Here is a 23,319-nt window from a genome sequence, read left to right on the forward strand (position 1 = left end):
GATAACATATTAGTTTAATATCTGAGGCTTATCCACCGGTGTTGTTAAATTCACATTATTAACAATAGGGTAACATCTATAAGATGTAAAAGCGGATAAAACCATTTTCTTTTTAGCGAAACAAAGTGTCAAGTGTGATTTATTACATTAAAATTTTTAGATTAGTTATGAAGATATCATTAAGTTGGTCACAACAAGAAATCCTGTACCAATCCTAAACTGATGTAGGATTTTGATATAAGCATGCGTGGATTGTATAAATTAAAAAATGATTGTAGTTTTCTATTCTACCACAAAGTGTAGGTTTAAACATCGAACGTAAACAAAGTTCTAAATCTAGAAAATTTTCTGATGGTCCAAGTTGATCGAAAAGGGATCCGATGCATTTGATTTTCAGAGCACCAAATTGGTTATGTCCATGCTTCAGATGATCCTGAGCTATCTGTAATTATTGAAACCAACCTATTGTTGGTTATTTTGGAACCAGAGAGGTTTATAGTTAGTTGTTGAAGCTTGCTTTCTAAATGTGAACTACATTTGTCTCTTAAAGAATCTATTTATAATATTCAGCAACATTTAAACTAATCAGGTCTCAATTCTTCTCTATGGATTCATTTAGCTACGAATAATATTATTTTAGAGCTCTCTGTTTTTGATAATTCTAGGAATTAGAACAGATTCATGTGAAATAAATGAGGCTTGGAAAAGAAAATTTCAAATAAGACCTCATTTTTCAGAAATTAAAGCTTCTACATTCTACTTACTGTTAACTTAAATTTTGGGAAAAGAGAACAGTCTGCTGATTGATCACAATGATAACCTTGTGAGATGATATGTAGCAAGCAAGCTCGAATTCTGCATCAGAAAAATCCAGAAACTTTTCTGAAGATTCCAGAATAGTCAGTTCATCAAAAGGGTGGATGCATTGCTTTTCAGAACACCAAATTGGATATTTCCATGTTTCAGATGATTCCGAGCTATTTGTAATTGTTGAAACCAACCTATTGTTGGTTATTCTGGAACCAGAGAGGTTTATAGTTAGTTATTGAGGCTTGGTTTCTAAATATGGAGTACTTTCCTCTGTTGAAGAACCTCATTTTGCAGAAAATAAATTATGTAAATTTCGGGGATACTCACTCCCTAATTGTTTGCATCAAGTACCGGAACACCCTGTGTACATTTAGAGACTAAAAATTTGCTTGATTAGAATTCCAAAATTATACTGTGGAAAATCTTTTCTTATATATTTCGTTAACGTTAAATCTGATTCAGATTTTTTTGCATATATGTAATTTCCGTAGGCACGTGGTCATTTTATAGCAAAGTTGGATCCGTTGGGAATCATGTACACTGATCCTAATAGTACCATATCTGAAGGGTCTCCACCAGATGTTATTACAAGACAACACAAATTAGGTACGACCAATTTTATACTCTGTAAGGTGGAATTTACGTAAAGACATAAAGTAAAATTGAAAAAATCGAAATATTCACTAGGTTTTTTCAATTTGAAGACCCTTGTCAATTTTCGTAATTAAAAATAAAGTAAATTATGCCTTAAGAGTTGTTAATACTCTTTTCATGAGTATAAACCAGGAACTATCTTTTAGAGCTCAGTCTTTGTTGAATAGTATCGAATAATAATTTGTTATTATTTATTATAAAGATAGTTTCTATTGGTCGTTCAGTTTGAAACATATTTTTTCATTCTAATTTTGGTTCTATGTACTGCAAATATGGTTGTGTATAGCTTATTGTTGATTCAAATGTTAAATAAATTAATAAATAATTATTTTACTTTCGTCGAGTACAACGAGAGGTTCAGGATTTTTTCTTTAACATTTGAATTTGGTTGAGGGTCTGCTATAATTTTTAAAGTATTTCAAATATCTTTGTAACGTGTAGTTTAACCCTTCAAGCTTATTTTAATAAAAAAGCAACAGAAGATATAATTTCACTTTGCTCGGATTGCATTTGGAATTTAAAAAAAAATAATTGTTCTAAGAAAATTGTTAACCAATGAGTGATTTTTTTCATAAATTTGAGATTTTAAAAAAATATTTTCTTGGGGTGTTTATTATTTTGATTATAATATTCTTTCAGGCTCTTTTTGGTGCAGGTTTATTTCCCTTATTGCGAAGTTGTTCTAATAGAGAGTTGGAAATGTTGAAACAAATTTTTATATGCCAGGAAACAGCGGTGAAATACGTTAAAACTGTGGAATTTTGTTAATCAACGACGATTTTTATGAAAATTTGAATTCAAGCTCTACTTACCCCCCTTATTCATAATATATCCTCTGTCGAAGGGTTCTTTTTATTTTTTAGGTGTGAAAACTACCCCTTATCGAAATTTTTTTTAGATTTTAGCATGTATTTGGGTAAAATACACTTTAAATGAATTATTCGTAGATCTGTTGATATTCTCCAACAATCAGAGTCGTGCAACCCCTCCCAAAGAGTGTAGTAATATTGAAAGCTTTTTTTGAAAATTGTTATTTTCATGAAAATTTGAATTCAAGCTCTACTTACCCCCTTATTCATAATATATCCTGTGTCGAAGGTTTCTTTTTATTTTTTAGGTGTGAAAACTATCCCTTATCGAAAAATTTTTTATATTTTAGCATGTATTTGGGTAAAATACACTTTAAATGAATTGTTCGTAGATCTGTTGATATTCTCCAACAATCAGACTCGTGCAACCCCTCCAAAGAGTGTAGTAATATTGAAAGCTTTCTTTAAAAATTGTTATTTTCATGAACATTTGAATTCAAGCTCTACTTACCCCCCTTATTCATAATATATCCTGTGTCGAAGGGTTCTTTTTATTTTTTAGGTGTGAAAACTACCCCTTATCGAAAAGTTTTTTATATTTTAGCATGTATTTGGGTAAAATACACTTTAAATGAATTGTTCGTAGATCTGTTGATATTCTCCAACAATCAAACTCGTGCAACCCCTCCAAAGAGTGTAGCAATATTGAAAGCTTTTTTTGAAAATTGTTATTTTCATGAAAATTTGAATTCAAGCTCTACTTACCCCCCTTATTCATAATATATCCTGTGTCGAAGGGTTCTTTTTATTTTTTAGGTGTGAAAACTACCCCTTATCGAAATTTTTTTTAGATTTTAGCATGTATTTGGGTAAAATACACTTTAAATGAATTGTTCGTAGATCTGTTGATATTCTCCAACAATCAGACTCGTGCAACCCCTCGCAAAGAGTGTAGCAATATTGAAAGCTTTTTTTGAAAATTGTTATTTTCATGAAAATTTGAATTCAAGCTCTACTTACCCCCTTATTCATAATATATCCTTTGTCGAAGGGTTCTTTTTATTTTTTAGGTGTGAAAACTACCCCTTATCGAAAAGTTTTTTATATTTTAGCATGTATTTGGGTAAAATACACTTTAAATGAATTGTTCGTAGATCTGTTGATATTCTCCAACAATCAAACTCGTGCAACCCCTCCAAAGAGTGTAGCAATATTGAAAGCTTTTTTTGAAAATTGTTATTTTCATGAAAATTTGAATTTAAGCTCTACTTACCCCCTTATTCATAATATATCCTGTGTCGAAGGTTTCTTTTTATTTTTTAGGTGTGAAAACTATCCCTTATCGAAAAATTTTTTATATTTTAGCATGTATTTGGGTAAAATACACTTTAAATGAATTGTTCGTAGATCTGTTGATATTCTCCAACAATCAAACTCGTGCAACCCCTCCAAAGAGTGTAGCAATATTGAAAGCTTTTTTTGAAAATTGTTATTTTCATGAAAATTTGAATTTAAGCTCTACTTACCCCCTTATTCATAATATATCCTGTGTCGAAGGTTTCTTTTTATTTTTTAGGTGTGAAAACTATCCCTTATCGAAAAATTTTTTATATTTTAGCATGTATTTGGGTAAAATACACTTTAAATGAATTGTTCGTAGATCTGTTGATATTCTCCAACAATCAAACTCGTGCAACCCCTCCAAAGAGTGTAGCAATATTGAAAGCTTTTTTTGAAAATTGTTATTTTCATGAAAATTTGAATTTAAGCTCTACTTACCCCCTTATTCATAATATATCCTGTGTCGAAGGTTTCTTTTTATTTTTTAGGTGTGAAAACTATCCCTTATCGAAAAATTTTTTATATTTTAGCATGTATTTGGGTAAAATACACTTTAAATGAATTGTTCGTAGATCTGTTGATATTCTCCAACAATCAGACTCGTGCAACCCCTCCAAAGAGTGTAGTAATATTGAAAGCTTTCTTTAAAAATTGTTATTTTCATGAACATTTGAATTCAAGCTCTACTTACCCCCCTTATTCATAATATATCCTGTGTCGAAGGGTTCTTTTTATTTTTTAGGTGTGAAAACTACCCCTTATCGAAAAGTTTTTTATATTTTAGCTTGTATTTGGGTAAAATACACTTTAAATGAATTGTTCGTAGATCTGTTGATATTCTCCAACAATCAGACTCGTGCAACCCCTCCCAAAGAGTGTAGTAATATTGAAAGCTTTTTTTGAAAATTGTTATTTTCATGAAAATTTGAATTCAAGCTCTACTTACCCCCCTTATTCATAATATATCCTGTGTCGAAGGGTTCTTTTTATTTTTTAGGTGTGAAAACTACCCCTTATCGAAAAGTTTTTTATATTTTAGCATGTATTTGGGTAAAATACACTTTAAATGAATTGTTCGTAGATCTGTTGATATTCTCCAACAATCAGACTCGTGCAACCCCTCGCAAAGAGTGTAGCAATATTGAAAGCTTTTTTTGAAAATTGTTATTTTCATGAAAATTTGAATTCAAGCTCTACTTACCCCCTTATTCATAATATATCCTTTGTCGAAGGGTTCTTTTTATTTTTTAGGTGTGAAAACTACCCCTTATCGAAAAGTTTTTTATATTTTAGCATGTATTTGGGTAAAATACACTTTAAATGAATTGTTCGTAGATCTGTTGATATTCTCCAACAATCAGACTCGTGCAACCCCTCCAAAGAGTGTAGCAATATTGAAAGCTTTTTTTGAAAATTGTTATTTTCATGAAAATTTGAATTCAAGCTCTACTTACCCCCTTATTCATAATATATCCTTTGTCGAAGGGTTCTTTTTATTTTTTAGGTGTGAAAACTACCCCTTATCGAAAAGTTTTTTATATTTTAGCATGTATTTGGGTAAAATACACTTTAAATGAATTGTTCGTAGATCTGTTGATATTCTCCAACAATCAGACTCGTGCAACCCCTCCCAAAGAGTGTAGTAATATTGAAAGCTTTTTTTGAAAATTGTTATTTTCATGAAAATTTGAATTCAAGCTCTACTTACCCCCTTCTGCGAAATATTCCCTGTGCCGAACCGAGCTTTTTATATTTTGGCTGGAGTAAACTACCCTTTATTGCAAAAAAATTTCAGATTTTATGCATGTTTCAGGTAAAATGAAGTTTAGATGTATTATTTGTAAACCTGTTGACATTCTTAAACACGTTTATGATCAATCAGATTCATACAAAAGTGAAATAGTCATCCTTTAACGAGAAATAACTCAGTTATTATTAAATTTACAGATGTCCTTGAAAAACGAATCTCTTTGTTTTTTTATTAGCTACATTATTGTCCTTAATGATTTTGCTGATAAAATTAAAACTTTTTAAGTTATTCATGAAAAACGGTGAAAAAATATGCATTTTTTTCATCTACTGGGCAAAAGCACCCTCCGGTACAGGGTAGATTTTTAGGAAGGACTTTGATTATTAAAATTCCACGGGAAATCGACTGGTACCTGACCTATGGGTGCAAATCAAGGAAACAAATTTTCCGAAAACGTTTTTTCACACATTTGGTGACGTGTATACAATTTTAGAATTTTTAACGTACAGGGTGATTGATTATTTCATTGTTTTCCTAATCTTTTCTGCACCATGTCCCACCCAAGCCCTCCTAAAATTCTTATACCCCCTTATGTAACATACACATAATTTTTAATATTAAAAAATTGAATTGTTCAATTAAGAAACTTGAATGATAAGTTTTAGGAAGAAATCACAGTAAGTAAATTTTAAAATCAAAAGTATTATGAAAAACTGAAATTGAAATTCGAAATAATTTTAATAAAGATTTCAATTTAAAGCAGAATATTCCTCCCACTTCAACTCCGTAAAAAATTATTACATTAATTTACAAACAACCCTAAATCAATACAAAAATAGACAAAAGGCTGTGAAGAAAAGAAATGCTTCTCAGACTCTTGGCTTACGGTGTCACTTGTTTGTCTCAACTGCTTCCGAATTGTGTGGTGCTCCTGCTAGGCATCATTGGACCACAAATTCTTTACGAGTCGCTTCAGTTTACCTCCTTCATATATTGTTCAAAGTTCTTTGATTCAGATTCGAACAACTGCGTTGTTTAGCGAGATTTTGAAGCGTCCGGGGGTCCACGCGAAGCCTGCCATCTGCCGCAGAGAAGTTAACTTGATACCAAAAACCCAGTTGATATTTTGGTTTCGTCAAATGAATTTATAGTATTTATTTAAGAATTTGCTTTCTTTTCCAAATTGGGCACGGAAATTTAGCATTGCATTTGAATGGTCCAGAGCAAAAGGGTAAAACTCGTGTTGTGCCCCCGTGGGACGTGATCCCCCGGGATTAATGTGATAAAATTCAATGCCAACTTTGTTCTTTGAAATGTCAATTTGAAAATTTGGGGGATTATAGACAATATTAGTCTTGACATTTTAAAATTATTTACAATCTTATTTACAATGTTTCATAATGCTGTGCCATATCAAAGTTATATTTTTTTCAATGGAACACCCTATATATTATTGCATATTTGGAATCGACTTGACTTCCCCATTACATTGATACAAGGTTCTGATTTGTTCTACGGGGTATTTAAAAAGTTATAACCAAATTCCCATAAAAATCGTAACAAATTCAATACCCTGTACAATGTAAGAGAAATTCAAGAATGAAGATCTGTAACGGCCAAAATATTAGAATAGTAGTAAAAATTCTGGAAAATTATTTATTTCGTTGATATTCATCGAATCTGATATAGGGTGAATCAATATACTAATACATTGTTTTTGTCTGTATTTTCAAATGAATCACCTTGTATTTTATGTAAACATCGTAAAGTACTATCAATATACTTTTTTATCAAGCATCCCTTATACCTAAAACTATTAGTTCTCGAGATATTTTGATTTTTCTGTACAAAACAACATCCATATCTAATAATTCAACAATTAGTTGTGATTTATTTGTCAAAAACTGACATTTTATCGTTGTTGTTTGGTACTGTACATGTTGAATTGGAAATAAAAAGAAAAATCAATTATGTTACAAATAAATTACAGGGACGAAACAATAAAAAACTATCCTATTTATTACAGGATACGTAAACGTCTCGATTATCAGAATAAATGTTCGAAATGACCTCCAAAGACATCTATGCATGATTAATAGCCAAACTTTCACTATTATTCATCAACTAATCCATATCACATAGTGAATCACAAACTAGATGGTCGAGGAATGTGTGGGAAGGTATTGTCGGTGAATATATAGTAGGATCATAATTATTTTATCACTTTTAAACGCTGAGATTTCAACAAATTACGACATGATGGTTATAACTTTTTAAATACCCCGTAGAACACATCACAACTCTATATTAATGTAATGGGGAAGTCAAGCCGATACCAAATATGCGATAACATATAGGGTGTTTCATTTAAGGAAATGTAGCTTTGATATGGCACGCCATTACGGAGCAATCTTTCAAATTTTCAATTTGATATCTTAAACTTTAACATACTAATCAATCACCCTGTATATTGTACCCAAAGTCTCACCGACGTGTCCCGCTGTGGGTTACTAGCAAGTAAATTGTCCACTCATCGGACACATTTTGATGCCGACTAGTCGCGAATTGTCGAATCAAATTCAGACCCCACGTGTAGCACGTCGTGTCACGCTACATCACACGTGCTATACGTGTCCTAATTTGCGCGTTGCCTAATTGTGAATAATGGAATAGACTCCTCATTTTTCTATTTCTTTATTAGTGTACTCTTTAACACTTATACATACGGTTTTCACCATGAAATGTATGAGTTACAGCAAATTTTTTATACAGTCGATTAATATGATTTGAATTGTGGTATAATCGTTTCCTTTAAATGTATGTGTATTTAAATGAGGTAGACGCTAACTAATAAAGCTTCAGCAAAAGTGAACTAACTGAATATTTGGCTTAAATAAAATATTTATGTGGATTGAGGTGTTGATTCGTAATTTAACAAAATCCACTGTACCATAGGAATTTCAAACATCATTACGAGGTTATTTTTTGTACTAAAATGTAAATAAATCGTATACGGAATCGACTAGCTTACAAAAGTTATTAAATCTAGAACAAATAATTATAAATAATAAAACTAGAAGTGCAAGTTGTAAATTTTCAAAATTCTCAATTCACTTTGTGTAAGGCTTATGTTTAAAGTAAATTAATTGATGTACTGGGTGTCTTATTAGAAGAGGTAACCTGTCAAGTCAGATAAAAACGTATTCTTAACAAAAAAATATTATAAAGTCACTCATAAATCGAATATTATTTGTTATAATAATTATTTATTTAAATAATTGATTTTACCTACAATTCGATTAGTATTACTGCTCCTCTCTTCAGGGGTTTAACAGCCCTTCAGATTCACTGGCATCCGAAAAACAGAAGAAGGAATTGGTAAAAATACTGACAACGAAAATAAAAAAAAATGACCACCATTTACCTAAATTGCGTTACGTAATACTTGACGTCCCTTTCGTAGAAAATTTTTGTCTTAAATTTGGCACTCAATTCATTAATTAGTGGATAGACCATTGTGAATTTCCACTCCCGAATGGAAAAAATAACATTTATTTTTCTACTAATATTGTAAATTGTATATAAATCGGAAACAAATTAACAACTTTGTACAGTTTGCAATATTCCGATATGATTAAATTGAGAATATTTTCCAAAAAAAAAAAACAAAATCAGTCTTTTGCTTGACATTGTACTGGACAGAGGTATTGGCTAATTTTTAGATTCGAGGTCACCACATAGCAAAGTTGGACCCCCTTGGTATAAACAGCGCAGATTTGGACGATCAGACGCCGCAAGAATTGGTCTATAAGAACTACAATTTTGGTAAGATTCCATTAATTTGTAGTGGGTAGTCGTTCGGAAATGGTTTTATAAACACTTAACAAGCCGTAATTCATTTAAAGTCTAACGGCATAATTCCATTGGAAAGATAATTTTACAATTATTGATTTAGTTGAAATTTCTGGAACCGTTGTAGATATTCATGCCGAACACTCTGTTTACACTACCACTACACCAACGCGCGTTTCGATAACCAAGAAGTGAGTCTTCACTGGGAAATTCCTTAACTACTAAACTTTACAGTGGGCTGTAGGGATAGACTCCTTGTTCCTATTTAAACAGTTCTCAATGTTGTCAAATATTCATTTCATGATTATGACTATGTGCTCTTTAAACCGGACATCTGTTAGTCTGCCCAATGTACTTTCCGTTCTTTTCCAAATCTGGATGTATAATGTATTGCTGGACGTATAAACAAATTTTAAACTCACTCTGTTACAAAAATCCTTCCAATCCTTTTGTGTAAACAGGATTGAAACGTAGCAGAGCAAATCCTGCTACCTAAATCATGTTAAATTGTTAAAAAATGTTTCCAATAATAAATTGTTACTATAATAGATAAACAAAACTATATACAACGAAAGATGAAACTTCGTCGCGCGAGCTGAATCTCTGGAAACGACGTAGTTTCGCTGATACCTCGGCGTTCGAGGTACAATCGCTCCGCGGTCTCGAGACGGAATGAATTTCTCCACGATTCCAAACGTCTCGCCCGGGTTCGTGTATGATCGGGTAGAAGGTTTTTGGTTTTTTCCAAAGTCAGGTATATTGGGGAAGATTAATTTAAGTGGATGTTATTTGGACATTACGAAAGTTATTGGATTAGATATCGGTCAGTCAGGTATGGATCGTTTTATTGAGGGAATTTTTACGTTTATTAAGTATTTTTAAATGCAAGGTCACATGGCATGGTCCCCACAGAATGAACGTGAAATTTCCCGCCGAAGAGGTTATCTCGCTGGAATTATTTTTTACGCTGCAAGAAGTTCCATTAGTGGGAAAATTTAGTATTAAATAGTTGGGTCAAGTTAATAGGTTTTAGTTTACCTACAGTCTCTGAAGATTATAACTTGGTTATCGAAACAGGGTAATTGTGAACGTGTGTAGTTATGGTGTAAACTGAAGAATAATGAAAAAATTATCTATTTTGTGAATAAAAATCCAAATTTGATGTGGTAAAATTATAATACTGCTTAATAGGTGAAAATATTGGACAGAATTAATGGTAACTGGTCCATTTTGCCATTGTTGCCAATTATTATGCAATTTTCCTTTGAATTAGGAACTTGAAAAGTTATTTTTATAATGTTTACTCAATAATAATAATCATTTAACAGCAGTATTTAAGTATTATCCACCTGACTAATTATTACAAAACATTTATCTACGGAAACAATTAGGTTTGTAATTGGTGTCATTGAAAAAAACTGTACAATTAACCTAGTGTCATAAATTATTGTTTTTTTATTTATTTAAAACCATTACCGATCAACTACACACTTTTATTAAAAAAATAACCTAGTAACTGTTGATAATTTCGCAAAGAATTGTTTGTAATAATGTTTTGCGTGATTCTTAGTTTTAGCGTATAGAGTAGCGATTGTGCTTGTTTCTATTCATTTCAATATGGTTGTCAGCTGCACACTCCTTATAACAGTCTCACATTTCAACATTTTTGAAAATCAAAACACAAACAACACGTTTTTGGGTATCTTCTTCTTCACTAAACTCCTTTCAATCATATTTTTGTTCCGTTTTTATCAGTTATAATAAAACATTCATTATGATTCACACATGTCTTTATATCACTATCTCCACTGCCACTACAATATTATCATAACAGTTACCTATGAGCATAAAGATCTTACGAGGGGTGCTACTTAAGTTCTGACTTATGGCAACAGTGATGTAAATATGTCAAATTTGACATTGCAATCATCGTTAAGAAGTATTTCTTTTGATCAAAAAATGGAATTAAAACGGGAACATTTTCTATATCTTACGATGTCAATCGTGGTCGCATTTTCGTTTAGTCGAATAAGCTGTTGTGCCAGAAATCATCGATGCTGTGCCTAAAGTGATATTGCGAGATCGTCATGTGACATACCGTGAGATTTAGGCAAGTTAATCAAATCCAACAAAAGCTTTTCGAAGCAAATTGTCGGCTGTTTTTTCGGAATAACTGGATATGTTAAACACCGTTCCGTTAAAGAAACGTATAACGATCAAATTCTGAATGGTAAAAATCAGGAAAATCTATCGCAGAAAACGAATCACTCTCCATTACAACAATGCGAGCTCTCAAACATTATTTCAACAAAAAACGTTTTTAAACAATCCAAACATAGAATTGATGGTTTTAATGGAGAATATTTCGAAAAACAAAAAATCCATAACCAATTATAAATATTTGTTTTTATTCGTCTATCTCAAAACTTAAGTAGCAGCCCTCGTAGTAAAATTGAAGCAAAAGTTCTTGATTTCGATGGAAATGTAAACAAAATTTGATTTTTTTTATTAATACCTCATTTTAAGTACGTCTCTGCGTGTTTAAATGCCACAAAGTTGCCAAATGACGTGCAATCTAAACGTCACTTACCATAATTGATATGTCAATACTACCTTTGAATGTTGAATGAAATACAAAGACTTTCAAAACTACTACCACCCAAATATTCGACAATCTAAATTAAATTTTTCAAATGAATGTGGGAAAGGTACAGTTTTGTATTGTTTGAAATGTTACTACTTCCATTTTTGAAATAAGAGGAAATGCTGTTCAAACTAATATTATTAACACAGCACTTTCACTAATTGCACTACCAATAATGTGAAAAACATTTTTCTTATTACTGAAACTTTCTTCGAAGTAATCAGTTGCCACCGTTCTCAATTTCCATTTCCAATTTGTCGTTGGATTGGATCGATTTTCATACCACTGTTTACCATAATAGTATTTGTACTTAAAGTGCAATTTTCGATGGACAAGTTTTTATACTAACCACTTGATTGGTGCACATCCCCTTATCATATCGTAAGAAAACTCTCGTCTGTACTTACGGTACAATAAAACGTCGAGCTTTTACTTGTAGATGATAGAATAGGAATTTTCCTTTTTCCTTGATACCTCGGACTGTTTACCAGTCAGACAACAACCCCTGTCTGCGGGCTATGCGGCTTACCTATTCTGACTTAAAAATCTTGAATGTAAGTACCGTAGTTTTCGTTCATGGACTGCCTCGGGGTTTCTTTTGGCTCTTTACAAAAACGACAAGAGTTCCTCCGATATACTCGTACTTCAGGTGCTAATTCACCGGGCAGTGTCCAGTAACTCTCCTTAGCTCTTCAATGAGACCAGTTGGTGGAATACGAAATAAATATTTTCGATTATTTCATCTGAATGAATGAATGATGGATAATTTTCTCCTTTGGATACATATGCCTACTTGAGAACGTCGTTTTGCTTCACCATCCATTCAATGAACTTTTTTCTATGTAATGGCATTAATCGTGATTCAGTTTTATTGTTCAAATTGTTCAAAACATTGATCTTATGTGACAGATTGCAAATTATTTTTCATATCGCCTTGATGATCTCAATAATTCAATTATTAGCTCTTCTTATTTGTATTTTTTGCTGTTTTTACATCAGTAGTTATACGATTTAAAATTCTACCAATAAAAAAAATAGTCGTGCTCGAAAAATCACGCGTGAATTAAATATCTTAGTATCTACTTTAGTATCTTTTGAAGCATCTAATGAAAAATCTTCTTTCTCGCCATGTATAACCCAAGATATTTTGATAGGTAGTGATCCCAAATTATTTTCAAACCGATTTAAAAACATTTCATCCCTTTATGTGCCTACACGAACTGTAGTGTCAAATATTTCACAAAAATCTCGCATAGTGTCTGACAGCCATGTTTCGTTTATCACAATTAAAAAATTAATGTTAGTTATGTTATTTTCCTCATTTTTTAAACCTCTAATTGTATCATTCGACTACACAGTTTTTCTGTTACTTCACAATGTGTGTTCTTTTCTTGCTTACTTGTTTTAACCCAGATCATCCCTCAAAGACGTACAGCGAAGAACTGAAAAGACAGGTCCGGCAGTTTATGGCAAGTAAGTATTATTTTTTTTTTATTCTATATATACGGACAAATCACTGCGACGTATATAGACGTGCACCTACAACTGGGTATTTATTAAAACGTTTTTCCATTTCTCTTTTACGATAACAAAAAAATTGTACTCTAATCTAGTGAAAAATAACTTCAAATCAACTTTACAGGTCTATCTGGCTTTCATCTTCGAAAACTTTCTCTCTATTTCCGTTTTTTGTCTCATTTTCCCAGTCCCTCACTTTCACTCACTCCCTTCAACCACTTCTTCCTCGGTCCTCCTCTTCTTTTTGTCACCTATCTTTCCCAACTTATTATATAAATTATATTTGGGTACTGCCAGTTCTCTGTTTGTTTTTCTTCTGTATACTTCGTCTTCTTTAATTAATTAATGCAAAAAATTGTTGTTACCGCGCCAACCCTGCCAGAAATTGATTTTACTAGTACCTTAGTCGAAATGGCGACTAGTTCTCCTGAAATTATGAACATTACTGGTAACTACAAAAAGGCAAGTTTAGTAAAACAACATACGTAGAGCGAAAACTAGCACGTCATTAAAATCTAATCAAAAACACGTCAAATCAAAACAAACATTCAATACAGAGACAACGCACGAAAGGTAAACACAAGACCGTTTCCTACGACGTTTTTTGCCGTGGAAATAATCAAGGATCCTTAGCTCTCAAATCATTGAATTGAAACTTTATTGATAAAAAATGTAATTTAAATAAATGTGAACTAGGTATCGAATTTCAGAGTTTAAGGTTCGGATGAATGATCACTCAAGTGAAAGTTCTCTTTTTTTTCATTCCACACACACAAAATGATAAAAAAATGAACTTTATTCGCTCATTTCCTCGAATATGTCGTCAAACGAACTCGAGTGAACGCGTTCTATTCGTGTTCATATGTTTCATTTTTTGTTCTTTCGGAGTGCGAGTGATTGATGCTAGATTGGTTTACTAATAAAAGTATTTATCACTTTTGATTCATTTAATGCCTAGACGTTTCGTTCTCAATGAAAGATGCTGAATAAAAGACAGAAATGACAAGCGTCGAATCTGTAAACGATAATTTTATGATCCCATATTTCTAGTTTATTTTAGCACCTTCTTATTTTAGCTTTACGTGTAACATCTTTTGATTTTAACGTTTTTGTTACCATTCCTGCCGCTTAACTACCTTTTGCTATTTTCTTCGTTTCCTTTATTTGTGATAATGACTCCCAAATATTTCTCCCTGTATATTAATCTGCCCGCTTTAGTAAATCCCGAAATCCCCGCTTGGGTGCCCCAATTATTAGGATTTTCACAGCGCCAAAGTATTCTATTGACAACCTTGTTGGTGCAAATGTCCCTAGATCTGTTAGAAGAAAAGAAAAATCTCAAATTTTTTTGATGAAAAAATTTTAATTCCGATTAACAAATTGTGAATATTACCGGGGTAATGCCATTTTTTAGTAATAACTGTCTTAATCACTCGCATTCAGCGAATAGAATTTTTTCGTCAGTAGCATAAATATAAAAATAATGTTTTAATTTGTTTAAATACGTCACAGTGTATTTTGTTTATCTGGTCTATAAAATGGGGTTGCCGATATTTAAAGGTAAATAAAACAATTCTATCAAAATTTACTATCGGAAAGATGTATACAAGCAACACTAAATTATTAGAAGTTTTGTAATGCATTGTAATAAATTCATTGTCTAATATATCATCAGTTAATGTATTATCAGAAATACACTATCGGTCAAAAGTTTTGTCCGCCCTATAGTTTGCCTGATTTCGGTATTTATATTTTAAAGAATATATATAGATAAGAATATGGTAATAATGAAACTACAGTCTGTAATTGTTACATATTCACGTTTTAAATCCATCGATGTAACGCCCTTTTGCTTTTATTATTTCGTTGCACAATTTTGGCACCCTCTGTAACAATTTCGACAAATAATCATCGTCTATTTGGTTCCATATGTTTTTCAGTTTATTCTAAAGATGTGAAATTGAAGTAGGACCCTGCTTTCTAACTTTAATATCCAATTTGTCCCACAATAACTCAATTGGTGACTTTGCAGGCCAAATCATTAGTCTCAGTACATTTTCCTTTCCAATTCTTTCAAATACTCTTTTCACAGCTTCTAGTTATGTTTGGAATCGTTGTCAATATTTTTTATAGCTTTCTTTCTTCAAAATCCATTTAATTTTTACCAGGTATCCAGTTGGCCTTCATTCAAAATTTCCTCAAACCATCACCTAGACTCCGTCGTGTTTTAAAGTCGGGTTTACACAGTCTATGATCGTTCCTTGGTTTTACCTCTTTTAAAACTGATTTACGAGAAGGAAAACACTTCGTATCCGAACTTCACAAATAGATGTCTTGGTCCAAAAAGTATGAATCACAAAACGTTCTGGCGTCTCACAGGGCTAACTATGACTAAACTACGTATATAGTAAACAAAAAACGAATGGTGACTTTGCAGACCAAATCATTAGTCTCAGTACATTCTTCCTTTCCAATTCTGTCAAATACTCTTTGCACAGCTTCTAGTTATGTTTGGAATCGTTGTCAATATTTTTTATAGCTTTCTTTCTTCAAAATCCATTTAATTTTTACCAGGTATCCAGTTGGCCTTCATTCAAAATTTCCTTAAACCATCACCTAGACTCCGTCGTGTTTTAAAGTCGGGTTTACACAGTCTACGATCGTTCCTTGGTTTTACCTCTTTTAAAACTGATTTACGAGAACGAGAACACTTCGTATACGAACTTCACAAATAGATGTCTTGGTCCAAAAAGTATAAATCACAAAACGTTCTGCGTCTCACAGGGCTAACTATGACTAAACTACGTATATAGTAAACAAAAAACGAATGGTGACTTTGCAGGCCAAATCATTAGTCTCAGTACATTCTTCCTTTCCAATTCTGTCAAATACTCTTTGCACAGCTTCTAGTTATGTTTGGAATCGTTGTCAATATTTTTTATAGCTTTCTTTCTTCAAAATCCATTTAATTTTTACCAGGTATCCAGTTGGCCTTCATTCAAAATTTCCTTAAACCATCACCTAGACTCCGTCGTGTTTTAAAGTCGGGTTTACACAGTCTACGATCGTTCCTTGGTTTTACCTCTTTTAAAACTGATTTACGAGAACGAGAACACTTCGTATACGAACTTCACAAATAGATGTCTTGGTCCAAAAAGTATAAATCACAAAACGTTCTGCGTCTCACAGGGCTAACTATGACTAAACTACGTATATAGTAAACAAAAAACGAATGGTGACTTTGCAGGCCAAATCATTAGTCTCAGTACATTCTTCCTTTCCAATTCTGTCAAATACTCTTTGCACAGCTTCTAGTTATGTTTGGAATCGTTGTCAATATTTTTTATAGCTTTCTTTCTTCAAAATCCATTTAATTTTTACCAGGTATCCAGTTGGCCTTCATTCAAAATTTCCTCAAACCATCACCTAGACTCCGTCGTGTTTTAAAGTCGGGTTTACACAGTCTACGATCGTTCCTTGGTTTTACCTCTTTTAAAACTGATTTACGAGAACGAGAACACTTCGTATACGAACTTCACAAATAGATGTCTTGGTCCAAAAAGTATAAATCACAAAACGTTCTGCGTCTCACAGGGCTAACTATGACTAAACTACGTATATAGTAAACAAAAAACGAATGGTGACTTTGCAGGCCAAATCATTAGTCTCAGTACATTCTTCCTTTCCAATTCTGTCAAATACTCTTTGCACAGCTTCTAGTTATGTTTGGAATCGTTGTCAATATTTTTTATAGCTTTCTTTCTTCAAAATCCATTTAATTTTTACCAGGTATCCAGTTGGCCTTCATTCAAAATTTCCTCAAACCATCACCTAGACTCCGTCGTGTTTTAAAGTCGGGTTTACACAGTCTATGATCGTTCCTTGGTTTTACCTCTTTTAAAACTGATTTACGAGAAGGAAAACACTTCGTATCCGAACTTCACAAATAGATGTCTTGGTCCAAAAAGTATGAATCACAAAACGTTCTGGCGTCTCAAAGGGCTAACTATGACTAAACTACGTATATAGTAAACAAAAAACGAATGGTGACTTTGCAGACCAAATCATTAGTCTCAGTACATTCTTCCTTTCCAATTCTGTCAAATACTCTTTGCACAGCTTCTAGTTATGTTTGGAATCGTTGTCAATATTTTTTATAGCTTTCTTTCTTCAAAATCCATTTAATTTTTACCAGGTATCCAGTTGGCCTTCATTCAAAATTTCCTTAAACCATCACCTAGACTCCGTCGTGTTTTAAAGTCGGGTTTACACAGTCTACGATCGTTCCTTGGTTTTACCTCTTTTAAAACTGATTTACGAGAACGAGAACACTTCGTATACGAACTTCACAAATAGATGTCTTGGTCCAAAAAGTATAAATCACAAAACGTTCTGCGTCTCACAGGGCTAACTATGACTAAACTACGTATATAGTAAACAAAAAACGAATGGTGACTTTGCAGGCCAAATCATTAGTCTCAGTACATTCTTCCTTTCCAATTCTTTCAAATACTCTTTTCACAGCTTCTAGTTATGTTTGGAATCGTTGTCAATATTTTTTATAGCTTTCTTTCTTCAAAATCCATTTAATTTTTACCAGGTATCCAGTTGACCTTCATTCAAAATTTCCTCAAACCATCACCTAGACTCCGTCGTGTTTTAAGTCGGGTTTACACAGTCTATGATCGTTCCTTGGTTTTACCTCTTTTAAAACTGATTTACGAGAAGGAAAACACTTCGTATCCGAACTTCACAAATAGATGTCTTGGTCCAAAAAGTATGAATCACAAAACGTTCTGGCGTCTCACAGGGCTAACTATGACTAAACTACGTATATAGTAAACAAAAAACGAATGGTGACTTTGCAGGCCAAATCATTAGTCTCAGTACATTCCTCCATTCCAATTCTGTCAAATACTCTTTGCACAGCTTCGAGTTATGTTTGGAGACGTAGTCAATATTTTTTATAGCTTTCTTTCTTCAAAATCCATTTAATTTTTACCAGGTATCCAGTTGGCCTTCATTCAAAATATCCCCAAACCATCACCTAGACTCCGCCGTGTTTTAAAGTCGGGTTTACACATGGATCTAACATCAGTTCTTCCTTAGACCCAAATACCTCAAAAGTTGACTCATTACTCCATAAAACTATCTCGCAGTCTTCATGCGTTCAATTTTTATGTATGCAACCACTCAATTTCATTTTGCGTCTTAAAAGAAGTTCACCCTTCCAAAAAAGTAAGCTTCTCTCAATTTCCTTTTCATTATAGAAGTCCTCAAAGGTAGATCTCTATATTCATTGATCGGAGCTGCTTTCTCGGGGCTCGTGAGTCGTCTATCGCCTCACTTCCTGGTGGATGCATATTTTTTCACGTTGTAACCCACGGTGGACGTCGAGGTATTTTTAATTCGACGGCAATGGTACGATTACTTTTTTTGTACACTATGAGGATTTGCGATAGTTTCTTGATTTTACCTGTTTTAAATCTGGTCTTGGTACAAAAAGTATAAACCACAAAACAAATTACGTATATAGTAAACAAAAAACGGATGGTGGTAGGCAAAAACTTTTGACCTCAATGTATTTCTTGATTGTTATATAATTGAATCGATCTGAAGGTGATATTTATTTTAATATTAAACAATTTGTAATTATATGCTTCTATTTAAAAACATTCAAATTCGACTAAAGCATTCATTAAACTTCTAACGTTTATAACCTTGTTTTTATTTCGGAAATTTTGACAAGATTTGTATACACAAGATTTTGATAGAAATTTTATCATGCATTCAATTAGACAACAATTAGTTTAGCTTGATACCACATCAATACGCTAACACTTTCGTATTTTTAATACTCATTTAGATGTATTTTGAACACAGAAAGTTAATTTAGTCATCTCTAACTACTTCGTTTTGGTAGTCTACTTTTGATAGTTAAGAATAAGGTTATTTTAAATGGGTATTAAAAAATACTCCATTCATTTTTGTATATTATTCAGCTATATATTATTTCTTATAATCGTTGCTTCGTTCTTTATGCTGCTTCGCTTTTATAGAAACCGTTTTATACAATAATTATTAAAGAAATGTTTCAAGCTGAATCGATATTATTATTGATAAGAGTTCCCAAAATATTAACTACAAATTTTCACCATTTTGGGATCTTTTCTAATTCTTTAAATCGATCTATTTCTTGCATTGGTTCAATATAATTTTCTACATAAGGTGCATTTCTATGACAAGACTGGTTTTAGTCCACATCAGCAAGAAAGTCTTTAGATTAAGACCAGATTCCTCGTAAATTATTTGGGATTTTACTTATTTTATTTCAAATCATCTAAAAATCTTTCACCAGATTCGACTTATAAATCCTGACAGTCAAGAAATTGAAATATTGAAAGACACAACCGAGAATAAACACTAAAAGTTATGAAAAAATGTAAATCTTCATGAAGCCCAAACACAAAAATTTTAGAAACCCTTTATCCGGCAGATATTATTAATAGAAAAGAAAATGACTGTTTGAGGGGATTCTACGGAAGATTAGCAAGTTTATTAACTAATTTTTATAAAAGTAATCGTCATAATCAAGCTGTATAGTACTGTGATTGGGTTCCAGCTCCAAATATTAAAAAATAAATAAAAATCAACGACTTATCTGCCGGAAAACAATAACAAACTACCATTATGCCTAGTAGAGTCTCTTAAAAGACTTTCGAATCCGTTTTTGAACTGGGATCCCTATAACCATCACTGGAATGGTAAAAGAAGCAAAAAAAAATGATTATAAGGGTGTGAGGACAATAAAAACAGCTTTGAAAGTAAAGTAGGCGTTCATTCATAAACGTTGAAGCAAATGAAAAATCCGCACAGGCGATGCGATAAATTTGGATGGATTATGCACGAGGTGTAATAAAAAAATTCTTATTTTTATGACATCAGTTGACAATTTTGAACCTATTCGTATTATTTGTCCTTCGTTTTGACAAACGTAGCTTCTGAGACTACAAAGGGTTTTGATCGTTGAATGTTTTGCTATCTGTCCCCATTCTCCTTATTCACCAGAATTGACATCATTTGACTCACTGGCGTCTCATGTTAAAGAATTTTAAGTGCTCTGCAATCTTTTCAAAAATCTCTTTTTAAAGATTGAGTATAGCCAGACAAAAAATGAACGATAGCTGTCGGCGTGTTGAGACAGGTATGTCGATTGATAAAAAGTCAGGATCAGGCAGAAAAAAAGACAAAAAATATCAAAAAAGAAGAGAAGAGTTTTGGTTGAAACGACTCACGGAAAACTGGAAGCCATGATATCTAAACCTTTAGTGAGAGAAAACTCGATGTCACCGAGTTTTGATTTTTGTTCCATTTTTTGCTTAGAGGAACATTTGAGTACCTATTTTTTTTTTTTTTTTTAAACTACATTTTGATCCTTTAGAATGTTGCTTACATATTTTTTATCTATTTCAAATTTTCTGCCCAATTATCGCAAACTGACTCGCAGTATTCCGCGAGCCGCTTTAACAAACGTCTTTGTTTAGTTTCAAGTATCGAAGATTGGGAATAACCAAACAAACAATTTACTATATCTGTCGACGTGTTCAGACAGGTATTTCGATTGAAAGAACGTCAGGAATAGATAGAAAAGCAAAATAAATGCTAAAAAAGTAGAGAGAAGCTTCGATTAAATCGGCTAGCAGAATACTTTGAGTCAGTTTGCGAAAATTGAGCGGAAAATTCACAATCGATAAGAAATATGTAAGCAACATTCTAAAGGATCAAAATGTAGTTTTAAAATAAAAAAAGAGAAATAACAAATGGAACAAAAATCAAAACTCATGACTCCTCATGGATAATGATTTTCAGAATATTTGAGTACTAATTTCCTTGAGTTTTGAACTACTTTCTGTACTTTTAGAATATTGCTTACATATTTCTTATCGATTGTGAATTTCCTAATTTTCACAAACTGACTTTTAAGCTTCAACCTCTCTGTTCTTTTGTGGTATTTTTGAGCTTTTCTCTCTGATCCTAACTTTCTCTCAATCGACTTACCTGTCTCAACACGCCGACATATATCGTAAATTGTTTATCTGGCTATTCTCAAACTTACAACGTGATTAGCCTTAAACGATTTTGATTTTGTTCATTAAGAAGTCTAAGAATGTTCCTAATGTGCCTCAACTGAGGCCAATTGAACGTTCCTGGCGAAATTTGAAACGAACCGTTCATTCTGAAGATTGGGAAGCAACTACACATAAAGAACTAAGAAAGTGCAAACTCCAGATTCAGTATTTTATCATTTATTGCAACATTTAAATATATAAAATGTGTGTAATTATAGTGTAGTAACCATTCATAGAGTAATCAGCAAATAATTAATTTAAAACATTTAGTCCGAATTTTCCGTCCTCGCACCTATATGTTATATAGATTTGAATTTTTGGTGATTTCTTTTTTTCCACAAAGATTTGGAGAATTTCGCACAACAGGTATTTTGATCTTATCACGGCGTGGACGTTTCTTTGTGTATTACATTTTTAAACATACAGTCCTCCTTTTTTCTCAGTGTAGTAACTGGTTATTATCTTAATGGTACATGAAGGTGAGTAAAATTTCAACAGTCGTGGAATGCACCTAAATACTCTATTCAAATTGACGGTAAGAGCATTTGACAGTTTAATAGTCTTCCAAAACACAAACACGCCTTTCCAAACTAATTCCACACATGTATATGGAGAGGAGAAAATAAGTAAATGTGTCTGATGCTCTTATTCCTGACGAAATTCGATTTTTTGTTATGCTAATATATTATTCTATAAATATAGAGGAAACCGACATGGATAGAGTATTCAAATTACCTTCGACTACCTTTATCGGTGGCAAAGAAAAGTCGTTACCACTTAGAGAAATATTACGTCGATTGGAATTGACCTACTGTAGACACATCGGTGTGGAATTCATGTTTATCAATAGTTTAGAACAATGCAATTGGATAAGACAGAGGTTGGAAACTCCAGGAGTTACTAATATGACCCCAGAAAATAAACGTCTCATATTGGCCAGGTTAACCAGAGCTACAATGTAAGTAATTCTACTAGAAGTAGAAGAATATATACAGGGGATTAATATATAAATTTATTCAATTCAATTGTACTTGTCTATTTCAGTTTACCTTCATTTGGGGAGCTGATTGTGCCCGAAACTTACTTCCCTTGCTCAGTATTTCAACACCAAATTGTATAAACGTTCATAATTTCATAAAAAAAATTGTAGTAATTTGCGACTTATAGTGAGAATTTCTAAAACTATTGAAGGGTTGATTTTGTAAAGATATCCATCAGAATGCGTTCATGAGGGTATTTCAGTCGGTTGCAGCAGTTGAATGTTTTTGCGCTCGTTTTTAGGGGTGATCCGCATCAAGGAAAATTCCTCTAGACCTAATAAAGTGTAGCTTAAACATATTATACAGTTTTCTATAATATTTTTTTGTAAATTGTGAGAACAATTCCTTGGAAAACTGTATTAATTCAAAATAATACATTTTTCTACACAATTTTTCGCGTAAAACGTAAATAATCCCCCAGTAACAGCGAATTTATTCTAAATGAAAATTTATTGGTTTGAATTATCTTCATTTCTCTGGAAAAAAGTTTAGTTTGGATTAAAATACTTTTCTAACGACAGAAACTATTATACTTATTTTGAATTAATACATTTTTCAACAACAGAGATATCACATCACTCAATGAGTCGCGTGACTAATTTAGAAAAATGTATTTTTGCCCAAAAATCTATTTTATTCGCCAATCTAATCTCCTTCAAGAGCAATACAATCATTCCAACATTTCTCTTTGTCTATTGCCTCAAAATAGGCTTCAGTTTCAGCAATTGCTTCTTTATTTGAGATGAATTTCTTACCGACGAACATTTTTATG

General features: G+C 32.4%; 1 protein-coding gene across 15 annotated transcripts in view; it reads left to right on the forward strand.

Moving 5' to 3' along the window:
* Positions 1-23,319, forward strand: part of LOC130902978 (2-oxoglutarate dehydrogenase complex component E1) — a 43,885-nt gene that overhangs the window by 6,001 nt on the left and 14,565 nt on the right. For 5 of the 15 annotated variants that reach the window (XM_057815307.1, XM_057815270.1, XM_057815273.1 and 2 more), the window contains exons 4-6: positions 9,087-9,189; positions 13,274-13,333; positions 22,210-22,465. In XM_057815307.1, coding sequence (XP_057671290.1) covers positions 9,087-9,189; positions 13,274-13,333; positions 22,210-22,465 — 419 coding nt within the window. Of the gene's footprint in view, positions 1-1,301; positions 1,417-9,086; positions 9,190-13,273; positions 13,334-22,209; positions 22,466-23,319 lie in introns of all 15 variants that reach the window. The other 10 variants (XM_057815319.1, XM_057815283.1, XM_057815286.1 and 7 more) reach the window with 2 other exon arrangements.

The sequence above is a fragment of the Diorhabda carinulata genome, chromosome 2 (genome assembly GCF_026250575.1).
Source record: "Diorhabda carinulata isolate Delta chromosome 2, icDioCari1.1, whole genome shotgun sequence".
Classification (NCBI taxonomy): domain Eukaryota; kingdom Metazoa; phylum Arthropoda; class Insecta; order Coleoptera; family Chrysomelidae; genus Diorhabda; species Diorhabda carinulata.